The sequence below is a fragment of the Typopeltis vanoorti genome, chromosome 4 (genome assembly GCF_054136105.1).
Source record: "Typopeltis vanoorti isolate ZY-2024b chromosome 4, IOZ_Tvanoo_1.0, whole genome shotgun sequence".
Taxonomy (NCBI): Eukaryota; Metazoa; Arthropoda; class Arachnida; order Uropygi; family Thelyphonidae; genus Typopeltis; species Typopeltis vanoorti.
This window is the reverse complement of record NC_143552.1, coordinates 81,754,404-81,772,633: the sequence shown is the minus strand read 5'-3', so window position 1 is coordinate 81,772,633 and position 18,230 is coordinate 81,754,404. Positions and strand designations below refer to the sequence as shown.

The following is an 18,230-nucleotide window of genomic DNA, read 5'->3' as shown; positions in this document are numbered from 1 at the left end:
CCAGATCTGACACAAGGGCTTACTAAGCAAGTTGCCAACATTTAGTCTATCTCAAGACCTCTGTAGTTGGATTGCCAGCTTTCTATCTGGACGTACACTATGTGTGGTGGTGGATGGTCCCTTATCCTCTCACCATTCAACTAATGCCAGGTTTCCACAAGGTCTATCCTCTCACCAACTCTCTTCCTACTATATATCAATGACCTACTTCAGCTTACCTCCAACCCAGTACACAGTTTTGCAGATGATAGCACATTGCACTCCTTCCTTTCTTTTGATAAACCTTACTCCACACAACTCACCTCAACCTACAGAACAGCAACCACCACTGCCCTCAATTCGGATTTCCAAGCCATCCTCCAATGGAGTTCAGATAACCTAGTTAATTTCAATCTAATAAAACCCAGTACTGTCTCATTTTTCATAAAAAAAAAAAAAAAAAAAAAAAAAAAAAAAAAAAAAAAAAAACATTTTCTCCCAGTATTATTTTTGACAACACCAAAATTTCCAGACAATCTGAGATTTCCCTTCTTGGAATTACTCTGACATCGAGCCTCTCCTGGCATAAACACACAACCATTGCATCCTCAGCTTCTAAAAAACTAAGATTTCTCTTTTGTTCAAGGCATTACTTCACCCCTGAACAGCTGTTAACCTTATACAAATCACAAATCTGCCCAACCATCGAATGCTGCTTTTACATATGTGGTGGAGACTCCTAAAGCTTCCTCAAAATGCTCGACTCAATACAGAGGAAAGCATTCAGACTTTTTAATGACCCCTCTCTTACCAACTCACTCCACTCACTTTCAAACAGACAGTTGGTCTCCGCACTATGTTATTCCATTGAAATACAAATACATGTATTTCCATGGAAAATGTTCATCTGAAATAACATCAATAATTCCCCCAATTAGTACTAAGCTCGTTGGAACACGTGCAGCTGCTGCTCAACACCCTTCAAGGTGCACCTTGAAACCCACAGAACAAGTTTCTCCTCCTCCTCCTCTTTCATCCCTGCAACTGCTGTACTATGGAACAGTCGTCCTCTTTTGTTCCCTAAGGAATACAATATACAGTCATTCAAATCAAATGTGAACAAGTACCTTCCTTCCCAACCCATATACAGTACTAATGTACTATAGGTTGATCTACCAACCTCTTGTGTATGGGCTCAACATAAAAAAAAAAAAACAGCTGTGGTCTAAGCACAGAGCCCTGTGACACACCAGAAGTCAGGTTTGGTATGTGAAATCAGCCATCACATGCTTTTGCAAAATCCAGCAGTAACATTGTGTAGCCATTCCTCTTTATCCAACTCAGCTGTCACTATTATAAAAAGTTAATACATTTAAGACATGACTGACCTTTCACAAAACCATGCTGCCCTCATAAAGTATCATATTCTTATTCGTCCATTCCTGAAGTCTCTTTTTGACCAACTTTTCTAGTACTTTTACTATCTCATTTCTGAGATTGGTCTATAATTTGCTACCATAGACTTAGATTCTCCTTTATGCAAAGTAATTATTTTACCTTCCTTTTGGACTTTGCCAGAGCTGAGACTTAAACAGCCTAATCAAAGGTAGTTCTTTGTTTCTTGCCCAGTTCCTTTGCACATTCTTGTAACATGCAAGCTTATATCCCATCTAGTCTCATGGCTGTAGTTGCATTGAGATTCTGCAATATCCTAAGTACCTCCATTTCATCAGCCTCTGTTCTCACATCAGTCTCTCTCACCTCTGCCACAGCATTGTCCTCACTTGGATGATATATCCTTGCGAAGTGTCAGTAGCTCAGTTACTTTGTCTGTACTGTCATCTCTCTCTAACATCAGCACTCATTAAAGTTATTCATCTATAGTCATTCTCCCTCCTACTTGCAACATAACGGAATAACTCTTTGTGATTTCCTTTGATCTGCCTGGTTAATTTCTTCTCATTATTTTATTTTTGCCTTCTTTATAATGTTAGTCACCTTTCTCGCTATATATTCTCCGCATCATTTTTTCTCTTTTGCATCTCATGCTTAATTATACTATTTGTCCATCTAACCCCTACCTAATTTACTCTCCTGATTTTGGGTATACAGTCTGATGTTGCTTCTTTCAGATACCCCTTGATATCTCCCAGTGCATTGTGAACATCCTTCCCTTGCAGATTTTATGCCATGGCACTGCTTCAAGCTGCCTCCGTAGCTGTCATAATCACCTGCCTGATAGTTTCACACATATACCTTTTGACTGAAAATTTCACATTTCACTACCTCATTAGTCAAAACCACATGAAACTCTTCATTTGGAGACAATGTTATGGACATGTCTTTTGATCCTGTACCCAAATCCAACACTCTTGCACCCCGATTCCCTCTGCATCACATGTTGATTTAAGTCATCTTCCAGTAAGTGTATAAATTCCATTTTTTTCCAGCCATGTGATTTTCTTTTTCCAGTTTGTTTCTGAGGTTGAAGTTCCCATAATAATTACTTGACCTGCAATCAATTGTACTGATTTATTGATGCATGTCCTCCATATCATGCTTTGTGCTCCCTGGCTTTTAGCAGCAATCAGTTTTATGTTGTCCTATTGGCATCAATCTCTCACTAGATTTCCTCAAAAGAACTGCAGGGAACAAAAGCAACTGACATTGCTTTTGTTCCCTGCAGTTCATCTGCAGCCCCCCCCCTCCCCATGCACACATATCTACTCTATCCTCCTTGAAAATATTAAGCCCATTACATTCTATCCCTGTACTTGTGTGTCATTTGCTGCTAGCCAAGTCTCACTAATGCAGTAACTTTTGGCAAGGTCGCATTAGCCTATGCCAAAAATTCCTCCCTCTTATTCCTGATACATCAGCATTTCGATTAGTATATGGAAACTACAACATCCCCTTAGGCCCTAACCATCTTTACATCCTGAACTTTTCATCCACCTTGACTACTCCATTCAGTATTGTTGCTTGAGAGCAGTGGCGGCCGGTGAAAATTTTAAATTGGGGTGCTGCATATACAAAATAAGAAAAATAATTCATTTTCTCCTAATCAGTAACCAATTTATTAATATGTAAATTTAATTTACATATTAAAAAAATTTACTTTATTAAAAATATTATTTGAGAATAAAATCCATTCTATTTTCGCCTTGAAAAAAATTTTAGTAACCTTTTCACTAAAATTTGTAATTTGCAAAATTATGTTTTTTTCAATTGAAAATTCAACCTTTTTAACAGAATAAAATAAGATTTACCAAAAATATTTCACCCTCACCACGAACACACACCAATAATAAAAGTTTCGTATCTCACAGAAATAAAACAAGCATAGAATTTATCTGTAGTGACGCTGCTCATTGAGCAGTGTTGGATTCACTTGTTACATGCAATGACAAGTGCAAACAAATATCGGCAAGTCTAGCCGCAACTGACTGAACGTGATAATTCTGACACTGTGTTAGATCGCAGTGCATTTGTTTCGTAATCTAAAGCGTTAATTGAACAGTTCTAATTATTAACTGTAAGCAGTAACCTTTAACATGTTGTATTGCATTTATGTAATGTAAGCATTGTTATTATTTATAAACCAAAACAAAATTTAATTTTTTCGTTTTTTTCTTGGGGGTGCCTGCAGCGTCACAGTGCTTATGTACAAGCTGCCACTGCTTGAGAGACTAGATTTCTGCATTTTTTGTTCATTCCACACATTTGTTTGGTGGGTGCCTTTACATGCACTTGCCTGCATCTGCCCCCTTATTTCTTTTTGTTTTTCTGATTTTGCACTTCCACACACTCAGTGAACAAAGCCTTCTCTAGACAACTAACTTTGAATTCATTCAAGTGTAATCTACAAAACCTTCCAAAATGATGTTTTTTATTGCTGTTCTCATCATTTTTGTATTGAAATGTCTTATATCCTTTTATCTTTTTCCTTATTGTTTTGCGAAGTTCAGTATATTTTAAGTTTCTTACACTATATGCATCCTGTTTCATGTTTCTTTTTTTTTTTTGATCTTTAGTTTTATTTTTAAATTTTTCTATTTTTGCTCTTTTAGAGTTCCAGATAAATTTTCAGCTTTACATGTTCTTATATTAATAACTTATGCATTTTTAAAATTTGATCAAAAAGAAAAAAAAAATGGGGATGGGGGGGGGGTTAGAAAGATTAACAGAGGCACAGAATTTTAAGTGCTGAGAAACAGGACAAATTGAACTGCCAATATTAGGATTCATTTAAACCCAAAGACTGAATCTTTGGGTTTAAATGTATGTTGAATGTGATGCAGTTTTCATGAACTCTGTTTTTCATTTAGTAATACCTGGCTGATTTTTGAATGGCTGACTTAGCTTGTACTTCCTATATATTACAGAGATGAAATATTGTTTATGTGCATTAATGGTTTTTGTATGTTTTTATGACTACATATTCAGTGCATCTTAGCTGCTTGTAATTTTTTGGAATAATTGATTGACAGTCATTTTCTGTTTAGGGTATGTATTTTTTTTTTTTTTAAATTTATTTATTGGTTATATGCTAACAACTTTGTCCTTGTTTATTTCATTTTGCTTCTTTTTTTCGCTTATGCTTAGCAGTCATAAGGTAGGTAAGTAGTAGAACTTGGCAATCTATCTCTGTGATACCCTTGAATTCTTCTGGACAGGAATCTTAAGAAAGACTGTACAAGATTTCATATCCATTGGCAACTTGGTTAGACCATCTTATGAATCATGTTATGGTATTCTGAAATTTTTTTTTAAGGGTGATTTTTGTTTTAAAGCATTGCTTAGTTTTAAGTTCAACGAAATCAAATGTAATCATCATCATATTCCTGGTGTGTACCATCAAGAAGTAAGTAGGATACTGTTATAGTACTGCATCAAATTCACACCACTAAAGGAACAAAACCAACTGTGGTATTTATTTAGTTGCTGATATTTCACTGGTGTTATATCCAACTTCTTCAGAGAAAAAAATAGTTTGTAATATGCTACAAACACCAAGAAGCAGTTATTAGTTGGAACAGCATTAACATTGTAATGGACAAAACAAAGAACTAGTCTTTATTTATTGTTGGATAAAGAGAAACTTAATATATATTAAATTGATCTTGATGAATGTCTATCATATTTTTGGTAAATTAACATAGCCATACTTGTTGGGGTTTGCAGAATGTTTCATAAGCTACTGTCGATTCCAAAAATATTCTCTATGACTTGTAGCAACTTTTGTGGGACACTGGCTTTCTTCTGAGTAATTCTATTTGAAAAAATGTCTAAATGCTTGGTCTGCTAATCCCAACTTACCCTAACTATGGTAGCAAATGTATTTATTATGTTCTCTGAGAGGGATGTTAATAGAACTTCCTGTCTGTCCATAATAAGCAGTTTACTTGTGTATTTAGGCTTAGGTGCTGTTTGAAGCTCATGAATGTTTAATAGGGTGAAAACAGCACAGTGAAAGAATTAAACACAAATTAATGGTTCCAATATTTTGTTTCTGTCACATTCATCATCTGGGATATGATATGAGAATTGTAATGATGCACACAGATAAATAAGTGAAAGATATTAGAGACTGAACTTCTAAGGACTGAAGTCCTAAGAGTAGCATCCTCTGTGGGTATTGCTAGACAGCTGGCCTTGGCTGATAGGGAGGATGTCTTAAGAATTGCTGTTTTCCAAATCTTGGAAAGCTTCACACAGCAGTATTTATTCAGATTTGGTTGGTTTTTAAATCTGCTGAATCCAAAAAAGCCATATTTGTATTTGCTGCATTGAAGTTTAATAGTTTGTTGCCATTTATTTTTGTGTAAGGTGTCCAAGTCATGGTTACCTAGACCTGACTGGCCTGTATTTGTGGCAGTGGATATATCTGAGTTCCTCAAGATTGATGTTGACAGATCTTCCAGTTTGATTATAATAGGGCAAGTTGCAAGAACAGGAACCTTGTATACACCTGGAACTGAGAAGGGAAGGAGTTGACTTCAAGTAAGGTTTGAAAGTATTATAGAGATTATATTTCTTTAAACTTTTTTTTTTTTTTTTTCTGAGTACATATAGCAATAGCATTACTGTAATCTGTATGTTGAAAGAGATGCAGGGAGGAGAAAGTATTCTCTTAATTTTATCAGCATTGCAGTTGTTGGATAGGAAGATGCGATAATGAAAGTTTATTTTTCACTTGGTTAGACTATAATAAATTTAGTTTAATCCTTTATCCAAGTGTGAACAAACAGTTTGCGCCTGAAAATATCTTCAGGACTGGGGTAAGGTAGTACAACACCGGGAAACTCATAGCAAAGGTGGACCAAGCTAACATCACTCCTATCTCAGTATCTCCCATAATACAAAACGCATCTCCTTGCAGATATGTATAATGTTATGCATTAAGGGAAGGGCCACTACCCAGACTAGTTTCAACCTTTATTGAGGTTTCTTCAGTGGGAGCCAGGCCCAGAAGTGGAGAGATACCAGGTAGAAGCAATGGCGAGGTCATCTATACCTATAGGAGTTGCCAAAAGGTGTGCCACCTTTTTATTAAATTACTCTGGATTTAGAGAAAGATGTTGAAAGTTTATTTTTCACTTGGTTAGACTATAATAAATTTAGTTTAATCCTTTATCCAAGCTTGAGCAAACAAAGTTTGCGTAGTTGGTGTTCAGTTAATTGGAGTTTTTATGATATAATACTGTTGGAAGAAAGGATGATCGGAAGGTTTGGGAAGATATCTACCTGTTTGGGTTGGTTTTCTTCAAACTGAGAAAGAGTACTGTTAGCAAGATGTATGATTAACTTCTGGGCTTCTGGATAGTGGCTCTTCCCTTAGTTGCCCGGTGTTGTACTACCTTACCCCAGTCCTGAAGATATTTTCAGCACAAACTTTGTTTGCTCACACTTGGATAAAGGATTAAACTGAATTTATTATAGTCTAACCGAATGAAAAATAAACTTTCAACATCTCTAAATCCAGAGTAATTTAATAAAAAGGTGGCACACCTTTTGGCAACTCCTATAGTATAGATGACCTCGGCATTGCTTCTGCCTGGTATCTCTCCACTTCTGGGCCTGGCTCCCACTGAAGAGACCTCAATAAAGGTTGAAACTAGTCTGGATAGTGGCCCTTCCCTTAATGCATAACATTATACATATCCGCAAGGAGATGTGTTTTGTATTATGGGAGATACTGAGATTGGAGTGATGTTAGCTTGGTCCACCTTTGCTACGAGTTATCCAGTGTTGTACTACCTTACCCCAGTCCTGAAGATATTTTCAGGTGCAAACTTTGTTTGCTCACACTTGGATAAAGGATTAAATTAAATTTATTGAAGATGTGATAAAATAAAGGAGAGTTTGGCCGTGAACAAGTCTGGTTGGAACAGTAGTTGGTGTTCAGTTAATTGGAGTTTTTATGATATAATACTGTTGGAAGGAAGGATGATTGGAAGGTTTGGGAAGATATCTACCTGAATCAAACTGAGAAAAAGTACTGTTAGCAAGATGTATGATTAAAGTATCTTGAAAACACAGACCATTGTTATTTTTTTTTTCTGAGTCATGTTTTCAAATGGAGAACACATCATCAGTGTATCTTAGCCAGATAGAAGTTTGAGGATGTACCATCAAAAGCATGTTTTTCTGTGCTCCATATAGAAATTGGCTAGAGAAAGGAGCCTATTGATTGTGCCTTCTGCTTGGATGTGATATCTTTTAAAGTGAAGTAACCAGGATGGATTGCAAAATTGGATTGGTCCAAGAAGAAAACATTTTTAAAGTATAGTTAAAAGTGTCATAAAGAGAGAGATTGGTGAATAAAGAAATGATGTCAAACTAAGTGATATCATTATTGCAAAGATTTGAAGTAAGCAGAAGATGAAGAATAGCCAGTAAAGGGGGTTTACAGAATTAGCTATCTGTATAACCTTCTTAACTGACCATACTTATATAAAATTTTCCACCTACTTCAAATCTTTAATTCAGAATATAGTTACAAGCAGTACCAATATCATGGTTAATTTTGATTAATTTTAATTAATTTTTTTTTGCCATCTCCTGTTCTCGTACTTTAAGAATGTTTTCTCACTGGACATTTCTGATCTCTTCAATTTTGCTGCCCATGCACATTACTTCACTTGGAGGGGCACTGCATATAAACAGAATATGTACTCCCCTCTTTCCTCCTCTAGCCAATTTATTTATATATATATATATTGTGATTGTTCATTTTTACTCGGTAGAAAATATTATTAATTAGTTTAAATGACTGATACCGAGAGATAAAGAGATGACATGGTTTATTTAAAAAGATACTACTAGTTTACTAGTTTCGTTGACTGGATCAATTTCTTCAGGTATCACAATCAAAGAAATATACAAAAAAGTAACAGAGACTTAAAAAATTGCATTAACGGTACTAGTACAAAAGACAGTAGTACATTTTGAAAACAGTAATGCGAGCTTAAGTTCCAAATAAAAGTTGACTACGTGCTGTCACGAGTGCACCAGTATTGAACAGAGGCAATGTGTGCGTCAGAGAGATTGAAACTTAGGCTGTTATTGATATGGGAAGAATCTAAGGTAATTTCTCTAGATTCGACAATCTTTTTTTCAAGTTCATCATAGCACACGTGATAACTTCATCTGTTAACTTCTGGCGGCCTTCATCTGTTAACTCAGATGAAGGCCGCCAACACATTGTGGACTGGACACAAACTTCTAATATCCATGTGTGCTATGATGAACTTGAAAGAAAGATTGTCAAATCTAGAGAAATACCTTAGATCCTTCCCATATCAATAACAGCCTAAGTTTCGATCTCTCTGACGCACATGTTACCTCTGTTCAATACTGGCGCACTCGTGACAGCACGTAGTCAACTTTTATTTGGAACTCAAGCTCACATTACTGTTTTCAAAATGTACTACTGTTTTTTGTACTAGTACTGTTAATGCAATTTTTAAGTCTGTTATTTTTTTGTATATTTCTTTGATTGTTGATACCTGAAGAAGTTGATCCATTCAACGAAACTAGTAAGCTAGTAGTATCGTTTTAAATAAACCATGTCACCTCTTTATCTCTCGGTATCAGTCATTTAAACTAATTAATATATATATATATATATATATATATATATATATATATATAAACTATTGTTACTGAAGTTCTAAACCCTATCTGGCTAAGATAAACTGATGTATTCTCCATTTAGTAACATTGCTCAGACACATTACTCATTCTTCTCATTCTTACTACACTTCACAGCCATCACACATCTCTTTTTCTTTCTCAATTTACAGAAAACGTAAGGAAGATAGATATATTCACAAGCTTCTCTTCATCAACCTTCCCAACAATATGGTATCATGAAAATCCTAGTTAACAGCCACAACAATTAATCATAGCACTGTAATTATGCTGTATTATCACAGTATTTGATATACATCTTGAGAAAACACACTAGAAAATGTACTAAACTAAGTGTCAAGATTGTCTTTTGCATTTATGCTTCTTGTATATATTGGTCAGCATAGTCTTGATATCAGAAATATGAGGATAACTTTTTTAGATTCATCATGTTGGCTGCTTACCATTGGCAGGATGAAGTCTCACAGAAGGGAGATCAGAGAGCTGCTTTTAATCTTTATATTCTATTTCATTTTCACTTGCAAAACTTATAGTGGTACATGCCATTTGTTTCATTAATGGAATACCGTGAGTTGACCTAATCAAAAGAAATATAAAAACAGAGGAAAACTCGTAAAAAAAACTTATTTAATATAAAATTTTCACCTAAGTGTCATAGGTATCTTCAGTATGGAATCATAGGATGCCAATTAAACAATAACAGACAATTTTAAAAATTCCACCTAAGTAGCTAATGCAAGATAACTAAAATGGTCAATAATTTCTCATAATGGTCAATAATTCTTTATTCCAAACATAAAGTTAGGAAAGATTAGCAAATTTAAAAAAATACTCTCTCTCACAAAGGGGATAGATGTAGACCATTGGATCTGTTTAAGTTAGGACAGTGAAGTAAAGCTTTGCATGTTTCTTTATAAAGACATTCTATAAGGAAACAACTTCTATGAAGAACTCTTATCTTGTTCCAGTAAACTGTTTAGTGCAGATAGCATGTTCAGCAAGTCCAGGCTGTTCAGGCTCTTTGTATTTAATATAAGACTTGTGTTCTTCTAGATCATCGGTTCCCAACCAGTGGTATGCGTACCCCCAGGGGTACTTACTGGGCTGTTCAGGGGTACACAAAAAATAATCAATGGCAGAAAAACAAGTAAAGTAAACAAAATACAAAACGTTAGTTATGGAACAATAAATGTTAAGTTTGAATCACCACTAATGGAGACACTTCAAAACCTCTTGCCATTTACTAATACTGAACTAGTGGAGAGAGAGAGAGAGCTTTTTCTTCTTATACCTTCATAAAATATAAGTACATTAACAAGCTTAATGCAAGTCTGGATTTAAGACTGTATCTTGCATCTTTTGAGCCTGATTTCAAGAAACTAAGTGCATCAAAGCAAGCTGAATGATCTCACCATTCTGTTTCAGTCGGCTACTGATCTGTATACTAATTATTACAGACTTTTTCAGATAACACAAATAAATATTATTAATAATAATAAATCAAAAGTTTGTTAAATACTTGATCATCATTATCAATATTTAACATGAAGCTGTACTTATTTCTGTGTTATAAATATTGTAAAATTAAATCTGTGGTTTGTACTTTTAGTGTAGTAATTTTTCTTTCCCAACTCACTGTTGGGATGGGAACCATTGTTCTAGATGAATAAAAGCAGATCTTCAGGTTTGTCCAAAATAAGAAAATAGCTACTTAGGTGGTACTTTTTTAGAATTGTCTGGTATTGTTTAATTGTCGTTCTATGATCCTGTACTGAAGATGCCTACGACAAAGGTGAAAATTTTACGTTAAATAAGTTTTTTACATGAGTTTTTCTCCGTTATTATATTTCTTTTGAGTATATGCCACGATATTTTTATAATTTAGCCGTATTTAGAAAATATTACTAATCGACTGTAGCCTAATATTAAAACGACTTTTAGCTTTCTAAAACTTTCTGAACTGCTTGAATTTAAAAAATTCCAACTGTTTGAAGTGTTGGGGGGGGGGGGGATTTGTACACTGGAGCTAACATGAATCCTGACTCTTAATTTGAAATTAAACTACAACACATCATTGATGTATAGGATAAGGGTTTGATTTAATTTTTTTATGTTGCAAAGACATCGCAGGTCATACTGCACTGTGACACAGGTTACGGCAGTGCATATGGTAAACAGTTAATAGGATAATCACAAACCTCCATGACCTAGGCAGGATTTGAACTTCCAGCCTCTTGGCTGGAGAGCCGATACTCTAACCACTCAGCCAACCAGGCCGGCTAAGATAAGGAAAAAATCTTATATGTAGTTTCCTGCATATAAAACAGATTAGTCTATAGATATTAATTCTGGGCAGGTTATTCTAGAAGCTGAATGTGTAGCCATTTAGCATATAGAATATATAGCAAAGACACTGGTTCTCAGCCTTGCTTCAGTTACAATCACAACCATATTGTTGACTTCATACCATCAACCTATCTGCCATTAATTCTGCATGCTTCTCTCCCTACTCCACTGTAATATCTTTTGCTTTGTACGCCATTGTAAATGTATATTATTTTTTTCTGCCTATATATGTAAAATATCTTTATCTTTACTCTCTTCTATCTTTATTCTATTCTTAATTCTTTATAACTTTACTCTAATGCGTTTTTTCTCTCTTATCCTTTCTCATTTTCTCTACTGCGTACTATGTTTATCCACCTTCCATATTTACTAGTCGAATAACTATGAATACTGGAAATTTATTTTTGTCAGACTGCACCACAAATGTATCATTTCATTGGCATAAGACAAATAAAACTTCCGGTAGATTTCCCTCTCTCTCACGAGCAAAGTTTCTTTTATCAATGTTTATTTTAACAGTCGTGGTTCGTAAGTAACTGAACTGTGTTTTTATTGCCTTAAATTATTTCCCACTCACAAGTCCGATTTATTTTAGATCAGTGCAGTTGTAAAATAAAAGATCAGGTAATAAAAGATCAATAAAAGAGCACTTTTAACAAAATAATTAAAACACATTTATTTACAAATTTTACATGAATTAAACAATAGGGAAATTGCTTTCTCCATCCATTTATAAAATCTTTAGCATAAATTATAACCTATTTACTTTAACACTAATTAACTTCTTTAACTCGCAATCTTATTTGCTCTCTGCTTACAAATTCAACTTATTAAATTTCTAGTTTACTTGCAAAGAGGTTAGCTAACTCTCTGTTAAGTTATCTTTACAAATTTTATATCAACTTCCAATATGCCAATCGATTCTCTTAATGACAGTTCTTACTACTACTACTACCACCGAACAATCTCTTAAAAGTCCTTGTACAACCTACTATGAGAGGGAATATACAAAAGATTTGAACTTACAAAAAGACACTGCATCGCACATTCAGTCAAAAATCTTTCACTACTGTCTTATGGCATTTCTTTCATCTCAGATTTTGAACTTCCTCAGAAATGTCTGGCTTCAGTAATATCTGATCGGGAAAATAGTGGGCTGTGGACTGCAACCAGGAAAAGGTTGTTCTCCCACGGCATAAAAGAAAATCTTCCAAGCGAAGTTGCTTCGGATAAGTTACATCGCCTTTTCTCCTCTGCTTTGGCTCACCAAAAATGCCTGGACGACTGCTGTCTCCAATAGCTTGAACTGCTGCCAACTCTCAACCGTGATCCCTCTCTCTGGCCTGGAAGCTCCTCTCTTCCGGCGACTGGAACCGGGAAGCCCCTTATGCTTGGCTCAGTCCCTTTTTATTCTCTGATCTCAGAGCTTTGCACTAAGGGTAGTAAACCCCAAAGAATTTGGCATGACTCTTTTATCTTCTTTTAAGTTTAACCCGCTCTTTGTTCTCCCCGTGCAATCTTGATTGTATTTTGCCAGGCGTAGAAACTTGTCTCTAAAACTAGCGGACCTCTTTGATACTTTGCTTCTCCTTTCGGGGCCGTGGAAACTTCTCTAAACCTAGTGGCACTCTTAGATACTATCTTTAAAGGTCTTAGTGCAGTAAGCAACTCTTATATACAAAACTAGTAAACAACTTTTCCTGCGCTCTTACACATAACTATATACATATACAAAGTTCTCCTGGGAAAGCATTGTCTTTGTTTTTGACATTAGAACAGTAAATACATTCACTTCCCACAGGGTTAACTACATTAATATTTTGCAAAATATACATAGAAACAAACAAGGTTATTTACAGTTTTCATGGGACTTGAACTATGTAAAAAATCGATGTAATGTGCTTTGGAATTTTTTAAGCTACATAGAGTTTTTACACCACCCTATTTTTCAGCAGAAGCTCTTGCCAGATAAGTCTACTTTAAGTATGCTGTTCTTATATTAAACTATACAAGGACTATCCAAAAGTTTGGGGAATTTGAATATCATGTGCGAACTGATTGTAGTACAGCCTTCTGCTGCGATAAGGGATGAGCAGTACCTTTTTGAATCAGTATGCCAACAGGTGAGAGGCTGCGTTCTTGAGTTATGTGTGCTTTTATAACAACACGTTTTAGTTCAACAATTTTCCTTTCCAACTGAAATGGCAGATTTTAAGGAGCAAAGAATTGGCATCAAATTTTGCTTCAACCTCAACTGCTGCAGAAACCTCTCAAATGCCTAAGGAAGGATGTGGTGATAGTGCTATGAGCCAGAGCAAAACTTTTTTTGTGGTACAAGTGCTTCAAAGATGGATGAATGTCTGTTGATGACAATGAGTGTTCTGGATGATTGTCAGCTAGCACAATACCAAGAAACATCACAAAAGTGTGTGTGTGTGAGAGAGAGAGAGAGAGGCCATCCTTACAGATCATAGGCAAACTATCCATGTTTGTGAGATCATAGGACTGTTGTATGGGACATTCAATGCGTTTTGTTGGATTTTTTGAATATGAGACACATGCTGCAGTTTATTTTCCAAAAACAGTTATTCCACATCTCTCCTATTTGCCTGACCTTGTCCCCCTGCAACTTTTTCCTGTTCTCCAAGATGAAATTCTGGCTGAAAGGGCAACATTTTGACATGATTGAGAAGATCCAGGCAGAAGGTGCTCACCACAGTCACACTTGAGGACTTCCAGGGATGCATGGAATTTTGGAAAAACTACTGGAATCATTGTATACATACAGGGGATTACTTTCAAGGAGATGGTGGAACCTACCAGTTGGGATTTTTTTTTTTTTAATTGTTAAATTCCCTGAATTTTTGGGTAACACCTCATGGGCTGAAGGTAGAAATCCAAAATGAAATCGTTTGGTGCTGTAGTAATTTTTTTTGTCGCTAATAATGTAATTGATGAGTTTTTATATATGTTTTCTAAGGTGAATTTTATTATGTACAAAATATTTAAGTCAGAATTTAATTTCACAGCGAGTTAGTCCTTCCCTGTCAGTTTATAGCATCTCTTATTAAACTAGACAGAAAGATAAGTAACTTTGTTATCTGTCTTTGCCTCTTAATTAGTAATCCTGGGTGAGTTCCCTATATATATTAGGGTTACCAAGTAATTTTATAATTTGATTATTTTACTTCTAATCCCAAGTAAGCAAACAGTCAAGTTTGCACCTGAACGTAGTTCAAAGTCTAAAGGTGGTGCAACACCAGGGCAACTCATTGTAAAGGTGGGTAAAGCTCTGATCACTATTCTTAGTATTTTCCATAATGTAAAGCACATCTCACTAAGAGATGTAATACTGCAATACATTATGGGTGGGGTCACTACCCAGACCGGTTTCAACCTTTTTTGAGGTCTCCTCAGTGACTAGCTAGACCCTAAATACCAAGGTATTTAGTAATACAGAGCCTTATCAACTTTACCTATACAAGCTACTACAATGTGTTTTTATTTTGAATAAGAATCTCTGGAGGAGATATAGATGTAAATAAGTTTTTTTACCTTGGGTAATGTATATTACCCAAGGTAAAAAATAATAATAGTGAATAGTGATCAGATCTTTATCCACCTTTACAATGAGTTGCCCTGGTGTTGCACCACCTTTAGACTTGAACTACGTTCAGGTGCAAACTTGACTGTTTGCTTACTTGGGATTAGGAGTAAAATAACCAAGTTTATAAAATTACTTGGTAACCCTGATATATACATTACCCAAGGTAAAAAAACTTATTTACATATATATATATTGATTTAATTTAAATGACTAAAAGACCGAGAATAACAAAGAATAAGGTTTAATGGGGACACTACTAGTTTCGTTAGTAAACCAACTTCTTCAGGTGTCAAAGTACAAAGAATTATACACAATAATCCGACAGAAACATTATATAATAACAACAACAGATCTACTAGAAACTGTTGTACAGTTTAAATTGGAGTCCACGCTACAGTTCCAGCTGTATGTTTATGCGTGCGTGTGATATCGCGAGAACACCAGCACTGGACAGCAGAGCTGTGCGAATCAGGTAAACTGTAGCTAAGGCTGCTCTTCATGTGGGTTGAATTGAGGGTAATTTCTTTAAACTCAGGAATATGTCTTTCAAGTTCATCATAACATTTGTGAAAATTAGAAGTTTGAGACCAGTCTATTTGATGTTGACAGCCTTCATCAGAGTTTATAGAGAACAAGACGTGGCCGACGAGGGCGCTGGCTCAGATTCTGTTATAGGATATATCTCTTTTGTGCTCTTCAACATGGAGAAGGATAGATTTATCAGTCTGTCTGTAGTAAGGTTTCCACAATTACACATAATCTTATATATTCCTGGGAACTGAAGATGGTGATGTCTTTCTTTAGGTTGACTAAGGATAGAACGGAGTTTAGGAAAAGTAGAGAAGCATGTTTTGATGTTGAACTTTTTTAAAATTTTAGCTCAGTTTGGGGGAGAGGGAACTAATGAAAGGCAAGGAGATGTAAGCTGTGGGGGGTAGTAGAATTTTCGTTAGTTGGTTGACGATGGCAAAAAAGAAATTTCTCAATGCTTTTTAAAGTAAAAACCATTATTAAGAAAAGTCCTTTTGAGGAAATTAAGTTCATTTTCAAGCTCTACATCATCTGATAATAAGGATCTGACCCAATGTGCAAGGGTGGAAATAATGCCAAATTTCTGTGGAGGGTAGTGGTAGACAGATGCATGAAGTTATCTGTCTGTATGTGTTGGCTTACTAAAGGATTGAAATTTTAATATTATCAGAGCACCTTGTAAGTTTTATGTCTCAAAAAAAGCAATTGTTAGTTTCTAGCTCATAGGTGAATTTGATCTTGTGATGAAAGTTATTTAGATGATCCAGAGAAACTTTGAGGTTGTCTAGGCCATGTTCTCATAAAAGAAAAACATCATCTATATAATGGAGCCAGATTTTAGGTTTAAGTATGGCCGAGCAAATCGCTTTTTCTTCCAAGTCTTCGAAAAATATATTAGCTAGCAATGGGGAAAGCAGACTACCCATAGCTAGTCCGGAGTTTTGTCTAAAGATCTTGTCCTCGAATCTAAAGTAACTTCAGTTGACACAATGGGAATAGTAGATAACCTCAAAGTTTTTCTGGATCATTTAAATAACTTTCATCACAAGATCAAATTCACCTATGAGCTAAAAACTAACAATTGCCTTTTTTTGAGACATAAAACTTACAAGGTGCTCTGATAATATTAAAATTTCAATCTTTAGGAAGTCAACACATACAGACAAATACCTTCATGCATCTGTCTACCACTACCCTCCACAGAAATTTGGCATTATTTCCACCCTTGCACATCGGGCCAGATCCTTATTATCAGATGATGTAGAGCTTGAAAATGAACTTAATTTCCTCAAAAGGACCTTTCTTAATAATGGTTTTATTTTAAAAAGCATTGAGAAATTTCTTTTTCGCCGTCGTCAACCAACTAACAAAGATTCTACTCCCCCCCCCCCCCCCCAGAGCTTGCATCTCCTTGCCTTTCATTAGTTCCCTCTCCCTCAAACTGGCTAAAACATCAAAACATGTTTCTCTACTTTTCCTAAACTCCATTCTATCCTTAGGCAACCTAAAGAAAAACATCACCATCTTCAGTTCCCAGGAGTATACAAGATTATGTGTAATTGTGGAAAAACCTTACTATGGACAGACTGATAAATCTATCCTTCTCCATGTTGAAGAGCACAAAAGAGATATATCCTATAACAGAACCCGAGCCAGCACTCTCACCAGCCACGCCTTGTTCTCTATAAACTCTGGTGAAGGCTGCCAACATCAAATAGACTGGTCTCAAACTTCTAATATTCACAAATGTTATGAACTTGAAAGACATATTCCTGAGTCTAAAAAAATTACCCTCGATTCAACCCACATGAATAGCAGCCTTAACTACAGTTTACTTGATTCGCACAGCTCTGCTGTCCAGTGCTGGCATTCTTGCAATATCACACGCATGCATAAACATACAGCTGGAACTGTAGTGCGGACTCCAATTTAAACTGTACAACATTTTCTAGCAGATCTGTTGTTATTATGTAATGTTTCTGTCGGATTATTGTGTATAATTCTTTGTACTTTGACACCTGAAGAAGTTGGTTTACCAACGAAACTTGTAGTGTCCCCATTAAACCTTATTCTTTATTAATCTTGGTGTTTTAGTCATTTAAATTAAATCAAAAAAAGATGTTGTTTAACCAAGTAAATCCTAATACAAATATATATATATATATATATATATATATATATATATATATATATATATATATATATATATATATATATATATATATATATATATATAAATAAAGTGACATGTTTATGTTCAAATACACATTTAAAACAAGTTCATAAATAATAACACAACTGTTTGTACATTTTTAGGAGCGGAAAATCATCCATACAGAAAGTTGTGTTCCATAAAATGTCTCCCAATGAGACCTTATTTTTGGAAAGTACTAATAAAATTGTAAAAGATGGTAAGTATTACATTCTCAGCTTTATTTTTCTCTCACTCACCCCCCCCCCCCCCACACACACTAGTGGAGTGTGAATATTAGTTATAGTTCGCCCACCATTTCTAGATCCCTTCTTGGCTTTGTGCCAAGAATAGTCGATTCATGCTGAAGGGGAGAAAGAAATGAAGGATGTACGAATTGGTCGCCAACATGCGAAATCA

General features: G+C 35.2%; 1 protein-coding gene across 2 annotated transcripts in view; it reads left to right on the top strand.

The window, feature by feature from the left end:
- The window catches only part of RagC-D (Ras-related GTP binding C/D), a 215,556-nt gene that overhangs the window by 26,526 nt on the left and 170,800 nt on the right, over positions 1-18,230 (top strand). For both annotated transcript variants that reach the window (XM_090391300.1, XM_090391301.1), the window contains exon 3: positions 17,936-18,030. In XM_090391300.1, the coding sequence (XP_090247426.1) occupies positions 17,936-18,030 (95 nt within the window). The remainder of the gene's footprint in view (positions 1-17,935; positions 18,031-18,230) is intronic.